Source organism: Vespa velutina, chromosome 16 (genome assembly GCF_912470025.1).
Source record: "Vespa velutina chromosome 16, iVesVel2.1, whole genome shotgun sequence".
Lineage (NCBI taxonomy): Eukaryota > Metazoa > Arthropoda > Insecta > Hymenoptera > Vespidae > Vespa > Vespa velutina.
This window is the reverse complement of record NC_062203.1, coordinates 198,907-223,430: the sequence shown is the minus strand read 5'-3', so window position 1 is coordinate 223,430 and position 24,524 is coordinate 198,907. Positions and strand designations below refer to the sequence as shown.

At 38.4% G+C, this 24,524-nt stretch overlaps 1 protein-coding gene across 4 annotated transcripts in view; it reads left to right on the top strand.

The window, feature by feature from the left end:
• Window positions 1-24,524, top strand: part of LOC124954798 (Krueppel-like factor 6) — a 252,099-nt gene that overhangs the window by 106,215 nt on the left and 121,360 nt on the right. For all 4 annotated transcript variants that reach the window (XM_047508254.1, XM_047508257.1, XM_047508256.1 and 1 more), the window contains one exon: window positions 5,204-5,378. In XM_047508254.1, coding sequence (XP_047364210.1) covers window positions 5,204-5,378 — 175 coding nt within the window. The remainder of the gene's footprint in view (window positions 1-5,203; window positions 5,379-24,524) is intronic.

The window sequence follows — 24,524 nt, the reverse complement described above, 5'->3', positions numbered from 1 at the left end:
TCTCATGATGAAAGACAATTGACAAAGAACTTTTTCAATGATAAAATTGCGAAACGTGGTATATAAGTAATAAAATGAGATACGTTTTTCTTTCATATTTTATTAATTGAATATCGAATTGACGAGAGTGAAAGAGAGAGAGAGAGAGAGAGAGAGAGAGAGGGAGAGGGAGAGATAGATAGTCGTCCAGGGAAAATGAAATTATTCAATTGACAAGAAAGATCTTTAATCAGTAAAGAAGAAAATCAAGCCGTACCCACTCAAGTTTAATGAAAACTTTGATCAACGTCGTTCCAATTATGACACGAGACTCTTCGAATTAGCTCTTCTTCATGTCTCTCTCACTCATTCTCTCTTCCTCTCCCTCACTTTTTCTCTTTCTCTGTTCGACTTTTTTTTTTCCATTCCGAATGGCTAACGAGCACCGTCGTTTATTTGACCGCTCAACGGCAAGCCAAATAAAGAAGCGAATAATCGACGTCATAAAACTCTCTTTGCTGCTCGAATTGAGTCGTCGGACGTTGATATTTTCTGGCTGTTATTTTTGCTTGGACGTTTCGACGTTGTTACACGCTATCTCTCATGAAAAGTTCGTTCGAATCGAATGAAAAGAGAAAATACACTCTTTTCCGTGATACATCGATCTTCCTCGAATGATTATGATTATTTCCTTTTTCTCAAAATAATAGAAATGTAAGAAAAATCCTTAATACAATATCAACTAAAAGCAAACTGTATGCTACAAATAGCTAAATAAGCTAATAAAGATCAATCAATCAATCTATCAACCAACCAATCAAACAACTAACCAAAACCAACCAAAACTAAACAGTTCAAATCCTTGATCGAACGAACACTTTCGTTAATTATTAATCGTTCGACAGATTGAATTAAAAATGAATAGAAAGTAGAAGTCTTAAGAAAAACATATTTACGCGAAAGAATATGGCATTAAATTTTAATATATATTCCGAGATAATTACAATTGTAAAAACATTGAAGCTCTCGATTGTAATGGAAGGTGAGGTAAAGTGACGAAGGGGATGAGAGAGGAAGCCTGCCGAGAAGAAAGATGGCGCAATACTTCGGCAAAAATATATTATTTAAAATAAGAAATGACGTTTTTAATTGGATAGTTTTTAACTTTGTCAATTCGTTTATTGCAAAACGTATTGTGATTACGTTTACGTATATATACTCTATATCTCTATCTCCTTCTTGAACTCTTAACTTCTTTTCTTTCTCTTAACTTTTTATTAGACGTCTGAAGGAAAAGGAGGCGCCACGATTAACAACCCTTTTCTTTCTCTCTTATGATATTACAACTGTCGAGAATACTACAGCGTGTCTTTTACATTATATATATAATATATATATATATATATATATACACATACATATATTTAACGTACATACATACATATATACCGACTGTCTTTGAAATTATCGGCAAGATCTACCGTAACCGAAGATAACTACGAGTTATTACCGAGATAGGTCTATTATATATTATATACGGTTTCTTTTTATTATCCTTAGAAAGGACGTTTTCTGTACGCTTCTATGTAACTTCGCTCGGCTATGGATCTTGCGCATCATCCGGGATCATAGTTAAGCGTCGATGTAGACATTACTCTCGAGTATAAGGTGTTTATAGAGCAATTTTGGAATTAGTAAATTAGTTTGTCCATGACGATTTATAACTCGTTAGCTTATTTCGATCTGATCGATAATTTCTTCGCGCATATCTTTTTCTTTTTCTTTTTCTTTTCTTTTCTATTTCAAAAAATATCACATAATTATAATTCCGTTTGATTCTGAAACACACACGCACACACACACACACACACACACACACATATATATATATACATAGAAGATATTGACTATTATGCCCACAATTTCGAAAAATATTATAGATCTGACTTTCTAATTAATAACATTCAAAGATATCGAGGCAATTAATTTCTTTAAAGTTTCATTTTGCGTAGAAAATTAAAAGGACACGCATATATTAAATTGATTACACGTCATTAATGATGCAATCGCTTTTCCCTTTTCGTTTCTACGTCCCTTCTCTCTATCCATCTTCGTATATAACATCATATATGATGTAAAGCGTTATTAGCAATTTAATAAACCTAATTAACTCTAGCGCGGAAAGTACGAACGTTCCGAGATATACGCGTATCTATCGGCCTATCGAACATTCCCAGTACGTAGACGATGTCGGTAAAAGGGCGTTGACCTGATAACGGTTTGAACATAAATTATCAATAGCTGGTAGAAACGTTATGTAGGATCATAATTAAATATTATTCCACCTCTTTGTCATGATTAAATATTTGTATTGAAATATAAATACATATATGTATATGGACAATAATGGATTCGCGTAATATTGGTAAATGTATATATTTAGGTAGGTACGTTAAAACAGTCGGGGTAATTAAATTAATTCTAACAGGACTCGTCCAATTGGAGATTGCCTAACAACGAATGATTGATGAACGTTACATTCTCATTACGACTCGCTACTGTGAGAACGTACGTAATGTGCGTGAGCACGTCAACACGCAACAACGTAGCCTGGAACCATTAAGAACAGTTTATCCGTTCTTTCATTAGTCATCACGGATTTAATACGTTGCTTGATTTTATACATCGAAACGCGCTTCCCCTTTCCTTCTCGCTAAATATTAATCGCCTCGCATGGTTGGATCGTTGATCCCCGGCTCTGTCGAGCGTATATTCGAAGAAGTCAGAAAAAAAAAACGAAGTGAAAAGAAAAAAAAGGAAAAGAAGTCCCCTCCCCTCCAGTTTCAGTCAAAGAAAGGTCCTCAAATATATCGAGTAGATATATAGGAACATCATCTCTCGAGATATCTTCTAGGCATTAGATTCGATTAGAATTGTCATCGATCCGACTTTTGCAAACGAAAAGCGAGTTACGCGAGTCGAATCATTAATTCATATGACGTCTAAACGAAAATACGAGAAGCCTCTCGTTACTCATTCCGCGACGTTCATGAATAAGAAATTCGCTGTCGAGCTTGTATGTACTTGCTTACTTTCTAGAAACGAGAACGTAGCCGTGGGCGTGTCTCGCGTGCCGAATGTCTCTTTTTCGGAATTGATTTGCAACGAAGGCATACCGGCTTAGCTATGACCTCGCCGACACGGACAACGGATCTCATCTGTGATTCGGACCGCGATGTCATTCTCCTTCTCCGCAATATCTCGAGATTCCTTTACTTTTTTCTTTCTTTCTTTCTTTCTTTCTTTCTTTCTTTCTTTCTTTCTTTCTTTCTTTCTTTCTTTCTTTCTTTCTTTCTTTCTTTCTTCTTCCAAAGAATCTCATATTCTTTTCTTTTTCATCCATTTCGAAATTTGACACGTCTATCGTAACATCGATTTTATATATTTTACATTTGTTAAAAAAAAAGGAAAATTTACATTAATTAGAAAATCATTCGATCCAATTATATGATATTATAATACAGTTGGAACGTTCGGTGTATCTATAAACGATTCAAGTTTGAACGAGAAGACAGGTAACAATTGTTTAATTTAATTTGATATTCCTACATAATATAATCGATTTCGAAAGGATACATTTGAAATAAATGAGAAAGTAACGTTCTAAATACATACATACATACATACATACATACATACATGCGTCTTATTGTTCGTTAATCGTTAACCGACGATTGTACGCATATACGATCGTTCGAAGTTACGTTATTAGCTTCGTATCGTGTTTCGCGACAAGAGCCATTCGTTTCGTTCTATGACATGTATATTGCAGGGACAGAACGCGAGCTTTTCGCCGTCGATATGACCGAGGCATTCCCACGTTTCGTCAAGGCATTACTTCGGAACAATCGCGCTCGAAGGCAGCCTCCGTAAATCCGATCTTCTCGTCCCCGAGCGTTTTGTAAATCCGATACTGCCATGATTTCACGTCACCTTCTGTCTTGAATTTTAAACATTATGTCCTCGCATGAAACTTTGTTTTCTTTCACAATTTACCAAATCAAATGTCTTTTACATTGGATTGATTTATAAACACACACACACATACAAATGTTAATCGTTAATGATGATTATTTATAAATCAATTAAATAAAATATTTTATGCGATACACATTTTCAGCATATATCTTTATAATATATTACATATTACTCCTTATATATTATCATTATTATTATTATTATTATTATTGTTATTATTATTATTATTATTATTATTATTATTATTATTATCGATGATCATAGTATAATAAGAAAATAATTCGTAGTGGAGATGAGAGAGAGAGAGAGAGAGAGAGAGAGAGAGAGAGAGAGAGAGAGAGAGAGAGAGAGAGAGAGAAGTAAATAGAATAGGATAGAGAAGAACGCGATGAAAATTGGTTCCATCGCGCTCTTAGTCATTGACTATTAATTCGATCGGTCATTAGGCGATCCACGGTACATCGAAGGGAAGGGGGGAAGGTAGATAGGGAAGGGTACAGGCAATGGGCAAAGGCAGGACTCAGTCTGAACCTCGTGGGAACTGGTCGTGATTAGTCCACGTCAATTCCGACGCTAGTTATGCTAATTGCGCGAAAGCACTTTGCTCGGGCTACCAAGGATCGGAGGAGAGAGCTCACGGTTCCACGATAGAGATAGACCAAGTAACGAAGGTAAAACCTTCGATCAACTATCGATTTACCGTGGTCGCTCCTTTGAAAGGTTTTAGGGGTTCAGTTTCACTCAGATCCGCGATATGTACGCAACCCGATTGAAATATTACCATGGATAAATTTATGAGAGTATCCGTTTTCTGATTTTTCATAAGACCATCGAACATATTTATCGAATCATTGTTAAAAATCTCTATGAGATTAGTGAATTGATGGATACGGTATAGAAAATAAAATTATTCGATATTTTCTAGGATGTATAATGATCTACGATGTTGTAATAAATCGATAGAAAGAAATTATTAGAAAAATGATTTATTATCGAAACGATATAAGTATAATATTTTTGGATATTACCTGATCGAATTATAATCATCTCGTACTTTAATCTTCTTCTTCCTTTTGTTTCTTTTTTCTTTTTTTTTTCGTTTTCAATCGCAATTCTCTTTTCCTTTTTTTTTTTGATGGTAAAGTTGTGACGCTTTATCGTTAATCCATACTAATTTTAATTTCAGGCGGCGGGACCGCCGGTGCAGCTGGAACCAGTGGACCTGTCCGTGAAAACTCCCGTGGTGTTGCAGGTGCCTCGGTATAATCCAGCGGTGATAATTAGTGCCGCTGCAAGAAGAGTACCTTCACCATCGACAACGCCTACACCACCGCCAGCATCTCTTTACGTCTCTTCAACCGGTGAGTTTAAGACCACTCTTGAAACTCGCTCTTGAAAAACCTCAATCGCTTTAAAGCCTATTGAAAATGGCAACCAAGATGATCTACGATCCACGGTTATCGATCGTTTCTTACCAAGAAGGAAAGCATCGCTTCTCGAAATTCCACGTGCGAGGAGTTCGATAGACTCGAATCGTTCGAATCGAGTAACGATCGAAACTCCTTATTGCCGGTTATTGCTTCGCCTGGTTATTCGTGGCGAATACTTACCAACGTATCCACACACGCGTCATATGTATCTGCGGTTGTATTAGAGGAATACCGCGCCTCGAACGTGCCTCGAACCCAACCTTCGATTCTCGGTTATGGTTAAACCATAGAGATCCACGTCGATTGCTTTGCTTTATGGGTTAATTATGTTAAATTCTTTTTTTCTTACTCAACCACCACCCACCCCCCGCCCCATCACTCTCCTCAATCATTCTCTCACTCTCTTTTCCTTCTCATTCCAACGTCCATTCTATGGAAAATATTTCATAGAGATGGACTCTCTCTCTCTCTCTCTCTCTCTCTCTCTCTCTCTCTCTCTCTCTCTCTCTCTCTTTCCCTCTTTCTTTCTGGATACTAGCGTTGGTTACCTTCACCTCTACGAACTGAAAGGGAGCAGAGAATGTTCGTGCATACCTTAAAGATATCTTCACCTTCTATTTTCAAAGCTTTTTAATCTCCTCTACGGGATTTCCCATTCGAGGTGTAGAAAAAATTAACTCTCGTTGCTTCATGCCATTTAGGAGATTCTCTTTAAACGTCGTCGAAACGATCGATACAGTCAGAATCCTAACTGCCAACTTGCATATACGAACGTCACGAGAATACTCTGTCCTTCTTATATTTTCTTGGATTATGGTTTAACGATCGGTTATGTGCCACTGTAAATGGCGTACGTAAGGATAATCTTTAGGTTAAATTTAAATAAAAAATGTTCAATTGTATCGTACTTTTATAGATTTCATCGTAATGGGTTTGAAGAACTTTTTTTTCTTTTCTTTTTTATTCTTTTTTTTTTTTAACGATAATACATACCTCGGACTATTCTCAGTTACGTAGGTAGAAAAAGAAAGCAAAAAAAACGCATCAAGGTAAAATAATCTCACTAAAATGAGTTTAAACGATTGATGGATTCGCAAATAAGTAAGTACTTACAGAAGTCTCTCTCTCTCTCTCTCTCCCTCTCTCTCTCTCTCTCTCTCTCTCTCTCTCTCTCTCTCTCTCTCTCTCTCTCTCCGTCTGGCCTAATGCGCATAAGAGAACGCTCTTATTTTTTTGTCGTCTCTTTAAAATGGCCATAAAACGAGAGGCCTCCGTTCGAATGGCTCGAGGCAATGCGATATTCGAAAAGAAGAAGAAAAAGAAGAAGAAGAGGACGAAAGAAAAGAGAAAAAAAAGAAAAAAAAGCAAGGAAAGAATGAAAGAAAGAAAGAAAGAAATAAAAAAACGCAGCATCTGATATCACTCGAAAGAAGCATGGTCGTGCCGATAAAATAGCGCGAGACGTGGAACGAATAAAAAAGTGGCTCCTCCAGAGAGGAGATCGAGCGAACGCAGTACGGTACATTTAATAATTTAAACCGCGAAATCGGCCGTCGTGAACACGAACCACGCCTCATTTTTATTACTCCCAAGTTTTTTTCTCTTCAGACAGAGAGAAAGAGGGAGAGGGAGAGAGATAAAGAGAGAGAAAGAGTGAGAGGGATAGAAAGAGAAAAGAGTCTCGTTCGAAGTAGCTACCGCAATTCATATCCATTTATGGATTAATGATCTACAGGGATCCATGCAAAATGGAATTCGATGGCTTATGGTCTTTTCCTCCCGGGCATTTTTAATATGAATTCGTTGATGAAATATAGGTATATATATATATATATATATATATATATATATCTGTGTGTGTGTGTGTCGAGAAGATACTTATTTGGAAAAACTAATCGATTTGTTGTGAAATAATTTCCACGAAAGATTTTTATTCTATTTAGGATGATGATGATGAAGATGAAGATGAAGTAAGAAGGGTCGAAGAAGACGATGATACAAAGGGATATATATTATGTACTTTTAGTAACGGTACGGTGGCACGAAGCTTAGCTCGATCTCGTCTAAGCTCGACCTCGACACGAGAAAAGACGTTTGGAGTCGAATCGAATCGAGTCGAATTGAATCGAATCGAATCGAATCGAATCGAATCGAATCGAAACGACAACGACGACGACGACGACGACGACGACGACGACGACGACGAGGAGGACGAGATGCACCCTCCGTTCTCTATCGACGTCCTATTGTTTTCTTCCTGCAAATGCTTCTAGCGATCTCCCGCGGCGATATAATACAGGCAGATATTAAACTCGACTTTAAACATCGACTGGCCGATTCTAACCCCGCCTCCTCCTCCTCCTCTTTCTTTTTCTCTTCCACCTTCAGCATCGTTTCGAACGTCGTCTAAGCGGCCGTTTATAACGGCTCAAGTCCGTTTCCCTGAACGTCTATAAATCGCAGCATGGTGGCTATCGGAAAATTCCGATCGTACGTGAATACCATATAGGTTGTATGTATATATATATATTTATGTACCTACATATATCTATACATATGTACATTGGTGAATCAGCTTAGAGTCTCTCTTTCAAAGCTCTTCCTACGATCTACAGGAACTTTGATCTTCGCTTTACATATCGCCGAAGATAAATCGATCTGGCCTCCTTTCGATATGATCCACCGGATAAGCTTTCTATATAATATATATACTTATACATATATATATATATATAAAAGTATAAGTATATATATATATATATATATAAAATTCCTCTTGAAAAGTAAACCGACTCTAACCGAATTCAGAAGTTCTTTTTTTAAAGTAACTCGTGAAAGTCGAGATCGATTCGGGTACGAAATAGTCATAATTAAGAGCTTTCTAGACGTCTACGAGGACCAGATATGATAAATGGATCTTCTTCTTTTACTTCTACTTCTACTACTTCTTTTGGTGTCACGATTAAAACTCCATGTATTAACGAAATTAAAATCTTTCTTTGGATTTAACGGGTCCGTTCTACGCTAAAGAATTTAACAGACGCGTTTCACGTCTCTTTTAGAAAAGTCCGAAGAATAAATCGAGTTTATAAATCGTAGATATAATTAAGATCCTGAGGATTAGTTTGTTCGAATTATTTTCTTAAGAGCTTCGTATTTGTGCTCGAAATCTGTTACGTGTTAATGCTCTTTAGCTCGTTATTCTTTCTTTTATTTCATTTTTTGTTTCTGTTTTTTTATTATTCATCTCTAATCGTGTATGAGTATAAAAAAAATCCATTAAGTTTTCTCTCTCTCTCTCTTTTTGTTTGATTACAAAATTAATTTGAATGAATTTTCGAAAGTCTTTATAATTATCTCATGAAATCATTTGAATGATTTTTCATAATGATCCATATCTATTTATTTAATTTTTCTTTCGGATTTCACAACGGGGAGTATAAACAGGACGAATAAGAGTGTTATATTCGTTGGGAGTCGGATAAAGTCGAGGCTCCCAGAGTTTGATTGTCTTTGATTAATTACTCATTCCGTTTCTCGACCGACGGAAGCCGAAGCTAGTTGTTGCAATCTAGATAACGCGTAACCGTATTAACGGTCCGGCGTAATCTTTTTGTCTTTCAAAGAGAATATGACGTAGCTCGATGCTAGTCTTCTACAAGATCATTCAAGATAACGAAGGATTGAAGAGGATTTCCCAACGAAATATTTTTTTCTTTTTTTTCTTTCCTTCTTTTTCTTTCTTTTTTCTTCTAACATTATAATATAGCCATTTTTTAAAAAGTCACATTTTTTATTACAAAGACAAATAAATGTCATCTTCGATACCTTTCAATAATTTTCTATCTTCAATCACTTTTATCAGAATAATTATGCGTTTTATTTCATCTGATCAAACAAGTATCGTTAAAGGTTATACTATGTGAAAATAATCGAATAAAATTTTTCAATAAATTATTCCTGTCTACAATTCTATTCTGTTCTCTCTTTCCCTCTCTCTCTCTCTCTCTCGTCAAAACAAATAGAAAACATAAAGAAAAGCCCTAGAGATAGAAGTTAATCGTTCATAGTACAACGCTCTGTCATTATACACCCACACGGTCCAAAGGAAGAAGACAGGAAGAGTAGGACAACACAACGTAGGTCATTTACAGGGCAATGATAATGTTAAAGCGGAAGAGGAATCGCACAACTTCTCGGACAACAACATATTATTATTATTATTATCATCATCATCATCATCATCATCATCATCATCATCGTCATTGTAAAAACGTTGTATCGGCCCCATTATGTCGACTTGCAGATATATTCTTATAAGTTTACAAATATAAAAGCGTTGGTATAAAGTTTGGCATGAGTTCATCGTTATCAAAAGGTTGGCCGCATTGCCGGCATCGTGTTTCGACTGATCGAGATAAATCCCTTCTCGAATGGTAAAACGATAATCGAGAAGGTCTCCTCTAAGCCCCTCGGTAAAACGAGTAGCAATAGGCAGCGGTCATATCGCGCGCTCCTACCATTCGACGATAGGATCTTAGATGCTTCCGTTCGTTGTATGCGTTCCTCCGTGTATTTCTGTCTATACATATATATATGTGTGTGTGTGTGTGTGTGCGCGTGTGTGTGTGTGTGTGTGTATGTGTATGTATACATAAGCATGTGTTCATGCTGGACGCGTGGACGTGGCGCGCGAGCCACGCCGCCTGTTACACGCCCGCACCGATTATCGTCGACACACTATCGGATCGGCGCCTGTGGCTCTGTAGCTCCCGCTCTTGCTTTCTCTCTCTCTCTTTCTCTATCTTTCTCACTCTTTCCTTCCTATCTTTCTCTTTCGTTATCCTTGATGCAGATAAATCATAGTAGTTAGATATAATTTGATCGTCCTTTTACTTAGAGATTTCGCAGCACTTTTTGCCATTTAGAAATTATATTCGAAATCGAGGAAGTTATTCGACTATATAATTACTGAGAATTATTGAAATATATACGCATATATATGTATATATATATTACGTATATATATATATATATATATAAATGTGTTGGTGTACATATACGTAAGGTTTGCGGTGGCGAATCACGTGCAAGTTTCTCGTAATTGTTACACCGTAGTCGTCGTCGTCGTCCAAGGGAATGGCATCGGTCGGTATTTAACCGGGAATGCGAATTATGAAAGCGGCTCGTATTTCGTCGCGAAATTCCAACCGAGTCTCGACGACGGTTTCCTTCCGTTCGACAGAACGCTTGGTATTCGAAATATCCATTGGGCCGGATTTACCGTGGCGACCTTACTCAGAGTGTATAAACGCCTCGGAAAGCACTTGTCGTTTATCGCACGCACTCTATAGTTGAATACGGAAGGTGAGATTTCTTCTCTTCCTTTTGTTTTCCTTTTCTTTTTTCTTTTCCTTTTTTTCCTTCCTCTTTTCTTTTTTTTTTTTTTTCTTCACAAGAGATCCATTAGGAATTTCTTTTGTTTGTGAAATCGATAAACGACGTACGATGTAATTATCACAGATAAAAGATCGTATGGTGTTAAATATAACTGCGTGACTTTTCACACTTTCAAAATTGTCATCTTTGTTGAAAACGGAGTACCATTTCTGGAATATCTATCCAAAACCGAAATGAGAAATTGTGCAATGTCTACGGTGGTTCCGATTTACGACTAAACACCGATCTAAAAGGTGCCTGTAACGAGATCGTAAAAGGAGTCCTTACTCGAGCGACGCCTGGCTCGTAGCGCGTTCCAAGGACCAGATCGGTACCTTTTTTCCTTCACTCGAGACACCGCGCGACTTGTACAGCGTAACCTTCGGCTATTTGAACAATTTTATTCTTTGGCCTATTTCTTACAACGCTTTACGACGATAACTAAGACACCTCTGATCATCGATTACTTCGTACTTGATTGATCCTTTTTTTCTCTGTTTCTTTTCCTTTTTTCTCCTTCTCTTTTCTTTTTTAGCGATTCTGTTTTCTTCTTCTTCTTCTTCTTCTTCTTCTTCTTCTTCTTACAGATGAAAGAACGATATTTAGTAGATCTCGTTCGGAATTCAATAATTATAGATCGCGAAGAGAACTTTCGAATAAATGACGATCTCCTTGACGAGAAGTATGAACTGGTTGGATAGAGAAGTTAACGTTTCTTGATGAGATAATGTTGGCTACGAGTGTCAAAATCCTTGACGTGCCCCCGGATCTAGAAAGTCTTCTTTGGATTGATTAGCAGACTCTCGTAACTCAGAGAAAGAGAAAGAGGGAGATGCAAGTTACGTAGATACGGAGATCGTATCTAAAGAGACGAGACTCGGACCAAGCGACGTTTCAAGAGGATAAACGTTCGCGCGCACACACACACACACACACACACACATGCATGTACACACAGACACAAAGACAGATAGACACTAAGCATAAGTTCTTAGCGAGCCCAGCCTCAACCCGGAACCATCCATCATTTCTTTTTCTCGCTCGTACAATAGCGTTAGGTTCCCTTGACATTATGTCTCCTTGTATATTTCTCGGCCAACTTTGTTCACTCTATTAGAGACATCGGCGATAGTCAACTGACATTTCAAAGATCGAACCCAGTCACCAAGATCATTGATCTTTCTATCCCTCGATCAGGTGTACGGTTGTTTAACATAGATCCTATAACACGATCGAACTTGAAACATAATTTGTAGATAAGAAATGAATTCTTTTTTTTTCCTTCTTCTTTTTCTTTTTTATTTTACTTGAACGATGTAAAACGACGATGGTGGTGGCGACTATGGTAAGACTGCATGATCGATAGCAACCGTCAAGCACGCACGTTAGCGGCAATTAAGCACGTATACTAATCGGCCGCGTTAAGGTATGTACGCCTCGTCTAAGTGGGGTGCTCTCCTCCGACATGGCGGGGGCGTGAGAAGTGCCTTAGCCCTGTGACCTTCCTGGCCCCAGGGGTACCTCGGTACTACTTCTCCGTAGGTACTCTCGCCGTACCTACGCCATGCTTCGAGCCAAGGAACGAATGAACTTAAAGATAGAGCGAGAAAGAAAAGGGAAGAGAGAGAGAGAGATGAAAGAGAGAGAGAGAGAGAGAGATAGAGAGAGAGAGAGTGAGAAAGATACAGATACAGAAAAAGAGAGAGAGAGAGACAATGTTACTACTCTCATAGAGTTCGAATACACAAGCAGTCCAATGAAATTTTGACACGTTCGACGTTTCGTTCGATCTTCGATCTTTCGACCTCGGATCGATATCCATACGATTTAGTCGTGGGAACGATCTTCATGAATCTCTTTTGCTAAACTTTTTAGAATCAACTTTCTCTCTCTCTCTCTCTCTCTCTCTCTCTCTCTCTCTCTCTCACTTCCTTAGGAACATCGAAGGATCTTCAGATTTTCAGCCTCTTTTGGCGATTATTCGTCGTAACCATGGTGGACTCGACCTCCATGGCCCTCGCGAGATGCGGTAGGAGAGTTAACCTTTCAGGAATGACTATTTCATGGCCACTTCCTGGGTTCAATGCTCCTGCGATTTCTATGCAGGTTGGGTAAGCCTGACTCGCGCGCTCTCGCACGGACCTTGCACACTCGTATATGTTCTCTCGCACGTATAGAGAAGGGAGACGGACAACGGACGGGACGGACGCTCACGAGGATGGCAAGGAAAAGATATATATATATATATATATATATATATATATATATATATACCTACCTGCATACATACAACACGTACATATATATACATATATATATATATATATGTATATATATGTGTGTGTGTATGTATATACGTATGTATTTACGAATACCTAACACTGTGGTAGAATCGTTCTCTCGTATTTGGTGCCTTGTATTTTGCTGCGTGTACGACGAAAGAAGAAGAGGAAGAAGAAGGAGAAGAAGAAGAAGAGTCAAGGGATCTAACGCATTCGTGGTTGTGTGTACGCTTGCATAATATTAGACCTTATGCAACCTGCCCTTCCCACACTTATCACTGCCTTCATCCTTCTCTTCTTCTTCTTCTCTCTCCCTCTCTCTTTATATATATATATATATATATATATATATATATATATATATATCTTTCTCTTTCTCTTTCTCTTTCTCTTTCTCTTTCTCTTTCTCTTTCTCTTTCTCTTTCTCTTTCTCTTTCTCTTTCTCTTTCTCTTTCTCTCTTTCTCTTCCGGAGGGCCCGAGCAGTGCCCTTGGCGATGCGCCCGAGGGTGGGGTAGCTCTTCTGGATGAGATGGAAGAGGAGAAGGGATGGACGGCTCGTGAGAGTAAAAGAGGGGGTTGGTGGAAGGTCTCGTCGGCTAAGTCAGCGGGGGTCAGAACGGAGATGCTCCGCGGTCGTGTCGGGCGGGGCTGCCCGCTCACGACTTGAACTATCGCACGCCCCCACTAGCACCACCATCATCCACCTTCCACGTCTCCATGGCCTCCTCCTCCTCGGACCGTTTTCTCGTCTGGATAGTCTGGACGTTCTGTAAACGTCCCGATGCTTACCGAAACCTTAATTCGTTTTGGAGTCTAACCATTCCAAGGTTAACTAAATGACATAACAGACTTATCGTAACATCGTTCGACAATTTTCTAGTTGAAATATTTTCGAATGAAAACGACCATGTCAAATTTGGTTACGCCGGACCGTTAGCCGATTAAACGAACACGATCTTTCTCTTCGTGCCGATAATGGGGAACGTTGTAATCGAGCTTGATCCGTGACCAAAGCATAGGCGTTAAACTGCCGTGTAATGACGCTGCGTATGAAAACTATCATTCTCTTGGATCAAGAGAAAGATACGTTAGATCATAAAGAGGATTAAAAAAAGAAACAAAGCAAAAAAAAGGAGCTAGAACTTTCTTCCCTAAAGACGATAGAAAGAAAAAGAAAAAAAAAAGAAAAAAGGAAGAAAAAAAAGGAGAGACTAGATGAAGGAGGGAAGAGAACATGGAACATGTTGTTCGCGCACAACGGTGTATCGTAAATTGGCTATCGCAATAAACGCATTATCGCGTGGCACGACCACCTTCGTCTTTATCTCTCTCTCTCTCTCTCTCTCTCTCTCTCTCTCTCTCTCTCTCTCTCATTTAGTCGATGCGACGTGGTAGACAAGCTAAACGGGCCGTTTTGTGCCACGGCTGGCACCTGCTCTGTACGCGAAGCTACGTCACGTGCATTACCGAGAGGGTAACCGCGGAAAATCGACGTCGGAGAGAGGCGCACGTGGGACGCGTGCTCGGTCGCATCGGAAAAGATATGCGAACGATCGATCGATCCTTCATTTATATATATATATATATATATATATACGAGAACACACAGATTCAATCGGATTATCATCCTCCACTTGTCGAGTACGTGTTGTCATATTTCTCGCTATATTATATTATATCTAATCGTTTATCGTTTTCTTGTGTTTAAAAAAAAAGAAAAAGAAAAAAAAAGAAAAAATAAAAATAAAAAGAAAAAATGTACGATCTTGTTAGCGATAATATATAATGAATGTCTTATAACAATGATGTCACATTCAGAATGGAGAAGCTTTTTTTTCTCTGTCACGAATATCAAAGGAACGCAACGAGATATTCGAAAGATTAGATTTTCTAAGAGTCGTTCATTTTTATTAAAATAAATCCATAAATCGATTTACGATTTTCACGATAATCGTGATAATCTTGAAAACGATCGGAAAATTACAAACAAGTTTCTCGTGCCCTTGGATGCATCGACGCTTGACCCAGTAGCCGGCCCGATCGAAGAATCATAACAACTCGCAAGTGGATAATACACGGAGAACTCGGCCATGGCAAAGTCCGCGAGTTATCCCGGGTGCTATCGCATATCGATCGTTGCACATAGCGCAACTACTCTCTATTATCTTCGTTCGCGCTTCGATCACTCGTCTGCCATTGCAGTTTCTCCCTCTTCCCCGAACCAACGATCCCACGATCCCTTATTTCAACGTTTTACTATTATTACGAGATAGTAGAAATTTAACTCGTGTAGGAATGCCTCCCTTCGAGTTCACAGGCAACCCTGAAAAGATCTCGAACGATCGCCCTCGATTTCCAAGGGTCGCACGTTTCATCTTATTCCATCTCTATTACACCGAGAAGTCGACGAGAGTATTTGGAATATTCTACGTTCTAATGTAATCTCCTGGAAAGCAATTCTCACACGAGAAATTGCATTCGATTTTATCTATGTACGTAGATATACATATATATATATATATATATATATATATATATATGTATATATATATATGTATATATAGTATGTGTGTGTGTGTGCGTGTATGTATATGTGTAGTTTCATTGTATACATTTTCATTATAAGTATTATAAAAGTAATATCTATTCGTTGGAAGATTAATCTTTCCGATTGAAGATAAAATTTCAATTATTTTATTCGACCGAATAAATTCTTATCGACGAATTCTTAATTCTTATTGAAATATTCGTTTAAATCTTTGAACTTATTTCACATTATTTTTCTCGTAATCTATAGATTCTTTGAAATGAATATAAGTAATACGACGAGACTGAAAAGGACAATAAATAAATGATTAATATTTTAATTTAATTAAATAATATCCTTATCCTACAATACCAATTAATATAATAATATTTAATATTAATATAATAATATTTATATTAATATAAAAATAATAATATTTACTTGTATTTTGAATTAAAATAGAATTATTTTATAGAAATTTGATATAATGTCGATTTGTTTTCTTTTTTTTTTTTTTCTGTCCAAATGAATATCCTTAGTATTAATATGAACAATTTTTTAAAATAATTACGACGAATACAATTTTAGATCAAAGATGACGGAGAGAAGAAGAAGAAATCCGTGTGGTTAGGTGGATAGATCCGATAATAGATTTATGCGATTTCATACGGTGTCGAGTATTTATATCTCGGCCGATGTTATCAGCATAAATCTCAATCAAGCTATGCTTTTGATCGACTCCGCCACGAATCATGGCGTACCTTTAACGACTTGTCAGAATCTATATTTATCGTAGTTAGCGTGGATGATTGGTGCCGGCGTCGATGGAGAGTTAACAAAACTGTAGTCGGGATCATAAGTGTAAATCAGTCGGCGTAACGTTAGAAAACTTAGATAGAACGAAGACAGCGACAAAGACAAAGCAAGTACATTGTCGAGATCGAAAGTTAGAGTACTATAAAGCGAGAGAATAAAATAATGGTAATTGAACTTCTCTCAATGGAAATAAATTGCAGGGATAAAAGAGAAAAAGGAAGAGAGAAGAAAAAAGAGAAGAAAAGAAAAGAAAAGGAAAGGAAAAAAAGGCTATGCGAAAGAATAGAGCGTTTGAAACAAGCGTTAAAGGGTTAACGATCTACGAGACCGGTAGTGAGAAAGTGGGCCCAACCGAGAAACGTCTATATGTATGGGCTCACATATAAATACAGATATAAATGATTTACGACTTCCTTCTGTGCTGACCGACTCGTTCTTCGGTGGGGCCCAGCTTGGACGTCGCGGGGGTGCATAGATGTTGGGAGGCGAAATGGAGAGAGAGAGAGAGGGGGAGAGAGAGAGAGAGAGAGAGAGAACGAGAAAGAGAGAGAGAGAGAGAGAGAGAGAGAGAGAGAGAGAGAGAGAGAGAGAGCTGACCTCGTACGGGCAAGCCACTGGTTTGCATATTCGCCACTGCATAGCCCGGTGGCGGATATACATCATGCATCCGCTGTGGTCCTTTGGAATCGTGGCGCAAGTGCAACGGTGCATCTACGTTGCATCCATGTTGCATCCACGTACCGCATCGACGTACCTGAACTGCTACGGCATCGATACACCACAGAGAAAGAGAGTAAGAGAATGAAAAAGACAGAGAAAGAGAGAGAGAGGGAGAAAGAGAGTATCTCTCGATTCCGTAGACGCCGGTTCTTATATTCGTAGCCTGTTGTCTTTTCCCTTCGGAGCCAAAGAAGAGACTCACGATTCAGCGATAGCTCAAGCGAATTTGCATCTGTGGAATCCGTGGCGTGAGTATTGCGCCCTCCAACCCAGCTTGCTTGCTTGCTTGCTTGCTTGCTTGCTTACTTACTTCTCTCTTTCTTTACACAGAGAGCACGAGCCTTCGTGTTCTCTTCCTTTGGCGACGATTCCACAGGAATCTCTCTCTCTCTCTCTCTCTCTCTCTCTCTTTTTCTCATCCTTTTTTATTTTTTTCTTTCGTTGACTTTTTTCTTCTTATTTCTTTTATATTTCGTTTTTACTTGACCGAGACTGAAAGAAAAGTAGACTTTCAATCGTTACGACGACGTATGTATGCAAGTACTTCCTTGGTCGACGGATAAAGAAATGTAGGGCACGTTTGTTAAGTCTTAACACCTAAAACGAAACGCTTGTATTCGAGTGAGAAAGGCCACGCGAACTTCCTTTTACCTGTCGTATCTTATCGAACAAGATCATAGATATGGCTACTTCCTCTAGCAACGCTGGGAGGAGAAGGGCTATAGAACTAGCTAATAGACCACCTTCTTCGTGAGCGAGCCTATCTCAACGTGGACTTCTTCTTCTTCTTTTTCTTCTTCTATTTCTCTTCCTCTCTCTTTCTCTCTCTTTCTCTCAGGATCTTAGCGCCTCTCCAGTCTCCTAGGCATCTACATGCATACAACCACGATCCGATGGTTCCCATAGCCAACCACCCTTCTTCTTCTTCTTCTTCTTCTTCTTCTTCTTCTTCTTCTTCACTTCCTACCTGGGAACATAGGATCACGGATTCCTCGTTACCACCTCACTGTATTCTTCCTTATCGCATGCGAGCCGAACGATTAACGAGAGGACTCGATAGCGTGACGAATCTAAGACGTTAGAAAATCCTAAAACTACAACCTTATATATCTTTTACATTGACCACGTTAATATCCGTTATGCACAGGCACATCATTATATTATTAACGATTAAGGTTTTATACAGGTTGATTGTGTACCTCTCTCAATCAGATCTAATTAATCCTTTTTTTTCCTCTCCTTCTTCTTCTTCCTCCTTTTCTTCTTTTTTGTTTTCGTTTTTCTTCGCTCCCTTCCTTCTTAATATCTCTCTTCCGACATAACATCATGGAAACAGAGCGAACGCCGATATCCGCTTATTATACACGTGGCTAATGGGAAATCGGAGTAATGACTCGCGAATAACCTTTATCGACGGCATAACGAATTTACTATTACGTCAGATAGTTATCATTACCGAGTGACTCGTGATTACCAGCCCGATGTACTCTCTTTATGGGGTGCGGGCACTTCCCACGAGGCTGCTCGGATCGAGCCAACTCTCGGCTTGGATCTTCCATGCGAGCTAATCTCTACGCCGTGTTCGCGTTTACGTGCTCGTGTATGTGTAAGAGAGAGAGAGAGAGAGAGAGAGAGAGAGAGAGAGAGAGAGAGAGAGAGAGAACACCAACGTTCAGTACTTTGTCCCTTACATCGTTCTGACGAGAATGTATACATGCTCAAATGCATACACGTACAACATGGATACTCGAGAATGCATCGATATGCTGCAGCAGCATCTCCCTGTGTTATACGATGCCGGCAGCTTTGACCGTCTCCAAGCAAGCCTCACGAATTAGCGCGAGCTCTCGCTGGATCATTACGCATCGGCACCACGTGTTGTGGATCGTACGATTAATAAGCGCATCGATCCCTACGACGTTTCGCCGCGCTTCCTTCGTTAATAAGATATTACGACTAATGAAGCAATTAGATAAGACGACCTCTTCGATGAGCTTGCAGGTAGTTAATATGATTATGTTAATTCTTTCCATGGTTATTATCCTTTCATTCGATATACAATAGGTACGTAAGTTATAAGATTAAAAGTAATACAAATGTACAAGAATCCGATTTTATTTTCATTTGTCTCTTTGGTTTCTTCTTTTCTTTTCTTCTTCTTCTTCTTTCTTTTTTATATGAGTAATAATGAATTATTTAATTCGTTTAATAGGTATATAAAATTTATTTAATAATTTTCTAATATTGAAGTATATTTCATGTATGCGTGTATTATCGAATATAGGATCGAATTTAAATCGATCGTCTCGTTAGTAAAATCAAACTTATCTATCATTCGACCGATACTATTTCGTAGTAATGTATATTTTTTTTTGTAGGTAATTAATTTTTCCTTTTCTTTTTTCTTTTCTTTTTTTTCTTCGTAGGAATACATTTTATCGATTACATCTCTTTCGATGTAATACAATTACCGGTAATGAAATATTATCAGTCAATTTTCAAGGAATGTTAAGTAAAGAAAAATGACACTATGATCAATGGAATGAAAGATATTCGTCGTTCGTCATCGGCTTAATACTCTGGTAATAAACAAGTGCAATAATTTGACACCTTCTATAAACAAAATCCAACGTTAGTTGTAGACTAATGTCGTACTCGAGCACTCAACGGATTCCAAGAATATTTCCCAACGTATATAGCCGCTGTCATAACACTCGACGTTTGCGGATGATCGTCGATTACACCAAGTAAAATTCCATAAATGTTATCTCGCAAAAGTCGAGACGTGTCAATTACCCCTTTTAAGAGAAAAACATTCAGCCAACGTCGGAATAATTTGGAAATTAAATTCTATTTGTGTGGTCTTGAAACCAGAATCATCATCAAATCGAGCGCGAACGATGATCATCGTTCCTCCTTTTTCTCCTATCAACGAAGAAGAAAAAACAATGACCATAAATAAAGAAACAATTTCCAAACTTCGTAATGTTTTAAAAATTAAAAGTTGAAGATATATATGTAGATAAATAACGAAGTAAAAGTAATATAAAATAAAACGAAGTCTGCATACATGCATGCGTACATATATTAGTACGTTGCACCCTCTTAAGTCGTTCGGTTTTTAGTCGCGGCAAAAAACACTTTTCCTTATAAAAGTTAATGAAAGAAAGAGAGAGGTCGGCTTTGTGACACGTTAAGTAATACAAAGAGGTCATAAATGTCTCGCATTATTCTAAATTTAAAATCTACAAAAAAAGAAAAAGAAAAGAAAAAAACGAAAAATGTAATGTTACAGGTACAGGACGCTTCGGAATTTGAATTTGTTTCGTCTTTGCAATCTTATACATTATGTCGCATGTATACTCGCCGCAATGTTATTACACGTATATATCGATATAAATATATACGAGGTACATAAGGTAAGATTTCATGTGTATCAATAGTTATCATATACGAAATAGAAGCAATCTCGCTTCTGTTCGACGTGATAAACATTTAAACGAGGAAACACACCTATAATTATACACGAGGCCTGCGATTGTTAGATGGAAATTATGTAAAGTAACGGCGCCTCTATCTGCGGGATAATATGCGGAACAAATTGAGTCATCGCACGGCAGTTTACGACGGCGCATATAATTGGTGCGATCTATAAGCGTGCGCGTTCATGCAAGCGTTCGAGATAGGAGCCATTGTCTGGCGACTAACCGATAGTGGTGGTTGAGGTAGGTAGGTAGATAGGTAGTTAGGTAGATAGGTAGGTAGGTAGGTAGGTAGGTGTCGGGTCTCGTTCAAACGAATTCCCGGAAGACTTATAAATCTAAAAGGGCTAATGGATCAATGGACCATTGTACCAATGGACCAATTGACCGACCGACGAAAAAAAACGTCACCATTATGGAAAGTTGTCGGTGATTCTCGAGTATGAGTTTGGGTTAACCAAAAACTTTCGCTTAAACCATAATCGAAAATTGAAGTCACGTTCGGTGAATCCCTCGCGGCGGCGCTATTCAAGGCGTGGGTCTTGGAGAGCAGGTGGGCTGGCTGGCTAGCTGGCTGACATGAATGTGTAAGAGAGCTGCGTGTAGGTTGGTAGTAAGAGATGTGCCGCACAACGCATCGTGGGAGTAAGTCTTGAATCCTTATGGGATCGCGTGTCGAAGTGTAGAGGCACGTCGCTGTTCGCGTGATGATTCCCCTTGGCCACCTCGAAGGAGAGTTTCCACGATCGATAGGCGAAAAATTGACGAGTTTCTTGGTGAAGTGGGTCCTCTTCCAGGTGACCGAGGGGTCGTTGTCCTCGGCTAGAACTAAAGACATAGGGGGATAGAGAGAGAGAGAGAGAGAGAGTAGAGGAAGAGAGATGGGGACGAATAGATCGGCCTCTGATGTTAGAGGAAGGGAAGAGGTGAACGAGCGCGAGAAAGAAAGAGAAGACTATAGTAGAAAGAGAGAGAAAGAGAGAGTCTCAGTCCCTTTCGACCCCTACCAAAGACCCTACGGTGAACCCCGCCCGAGGCGAGAGGTCACTCACCTATTGGTATCTCTCTCTCTCTCTCTCTCTCTCTCTCTCTCTCTCTCTCTCTCTCTCTCAATCTTTCTCTATCTCCGTTACTCTCTAGACGCTCTTTTATCAGCCGCAACACAACAGGCTAATTATGGCCTGATGATTACGTACATATCTACCACCAGGTTGCACGCTTACATTCGTTCATACATATGTCTCTACATATATATATATATATATATATATATATATATATATATATATATATATATATATATATATACATATATAATGCATTTAATGTATTCGATATTTCTTACTTGGCTCGACTTTGACTCTCTGTCCCCGACCTACCCGCATCGCCAAGGAATTGACACTTTACGAAAGCCTCATGTGCTTTGTCATTATGGTGAATACGGCGCGTGCGTCAACGTTGTCCTCTTATCCCTCTTACTCCTCTCTTCTCCCGTCGACACGAAGACGAGTTGAGGATCGATACGCGACGAGGGAAAGGAACACGAGTTGTCCTAGGCATCGACCACGTCGCTCTTTCTTCTTTTCCCCTTTCTTCTCTTTCATCCACCTTCAAATGGTATACAGTTTACACGAAGCTCGGTTATTTTAGCTAAAGGCCAAACCACATTTTGGCACGTACGATAATCTCCATGTATTCAAGGAAATGTATAATGATGTTATTAATATATTCCTAGAAACTACCTAGATTTCTCTCGCTTCCCTGATGATTACCCATCATTTTGTTGGTAATCACCATGGATAAGGTTTGTTAGTGGCCGATACTACACGTACATATGTGTGTATATATGTGTACGTGTGTGTATTATCCCAAAATTTGTTCAACAAAAACGTATTTATCGTCGAGTACTTTGAACAATTTAATTATGAATCATAATAATTAATTAAACAAAGAACGGTAGATCATTTTTTAGATATTAATCCTAAGCTCTTGAATGTAATGTTGATGATTTTCCGATAATGTCATACTTATTTTCCACGAATTTTCTCTTTCATAAAATAATACTCTTTTATAAAAGACCTGAGATAAATGTTTTATATCGTAAGTGCGGCTCGTATCGATCGAAAAAGTATTACAACTATTATAGTTGATCCGTAACAAGTAAAAGGTATGTATATTGTTCAATAACCGATGCGGAAGTAAATGACGAATGCCTAACCTGATCTCGTGATTCTTATTGTAAAGATACATTTATATTATACATACATATATATACATACGATGTATTTATAATACCTACGTATAAATTTATACGCAACTATTGTAAAGTATTATTAATTAACGTGACTAATGTATCTCAATGAATTCTTTTATTATTATTATTATTAGTCGATGATGACAAATAAATACAAACGAAAGTGTTAATTACTTTTGACTTTGCCCTTGTATAGCACCTTGCATTTGCTTCAATTCTATGGGGGTGAATAGGACAATCCATTTGCAACGAATGATGTCTTAGAAGTGAAAGAAAGAGAGAGAAAGAGAGAGACTTAATTACGTTGGCATGTCGTCGGTTGTTTTACGACGGAGCTTATTTCTAGAGGCAAGCATCCTCTTGACAAGTTTGCGCACCAAAGGCCGTGTACGCCTTCGCGTGCCACAGCACAATCGCACATTCGAACTACCTGCCTGATTTGCATCCATGAATTCGCACGCAGAAACGTTCATGGCAAGTGCTTTCGTCACCGTTTCTAACGCGTTTCTATTTTCCTTTCTTTCTCTCTCTCTCTCTCTCTCTCTCTCCCTCTCTCTCTCTCTCTCTATCTATCTATCCTCTATTTACTTCTATTTCCTCTTTCCTTGATATTTTCATTTTCAAAGGAGTCATCAACCTTCTTGTACTTCAGGAAAGTATTACGTAAACGTTACTCCATTCCAATGCTACTTCGGTATTGGACTTCTCTTCTACTTTTTCCTTTTCTTTCTTTTTTTTTTTTTTAAACGAACTAAAGTAACTTGCACTTCTGGATCGACTTTAATTAAGATTTTCCGCGTGAGTGACTGACTGCTGGATTAGAGATATCATTGCTGGAAAAGCTGAAAAAGGAGGAACGACTTGGTTTGTGTTACATATGTTCGACCATGTATAGAAAGATTCTCTTCCTTATTTTATCCGCTTTAGAATAAAAGTTTGAGGTTTTTGTTGGTTCTTTTTTATTTCCCTCTGTCTCTCTCTCTCTCTCTCTTCTTCCTTTTTCTTTTTTCTTTCTTTTTTTCCCTCGGTCGATTACATATTCACGCAGAAACAAAAATTAGGTGACGATGACGATCGACTTTTTCTGATTGAAAAAACAAGAAGAGAGAGGTAAGGAACAACCTTATATTACCTTATACGGTAAATTCCTAAAGATCCCAAGAGAGCTATGCTAATCGACTGAACGCGTCAAGTTTCTTCTCGAACTTGGACTGTGCGCTTTGCTTTGGGGGGTAAAAGAACGCAATAGACAGATGCAGATAAGAACGGCTAACTCCTCTCTCCTGTATAAGGCTGAACGTTCACTATACTCGACTAGTTTCCCTCCTCTTTCTCATCCTCCTCCTTTTCATCCTCGTCCTCCTTCTTCTTCGTTCACCGTTCTTTCCTACTTCCGAGGACGATCTCCCACGGTGCTACCAATGAAGAACCCAACATTGATACTTTTTACCAATCCCGCTGAGTTGACATCACTTTTTATCGAGAAAAACCGAGATAATAATATTCATTAAAAATAATTAGATACAACAGATTATTCGTTCATGCGGCGATACTAT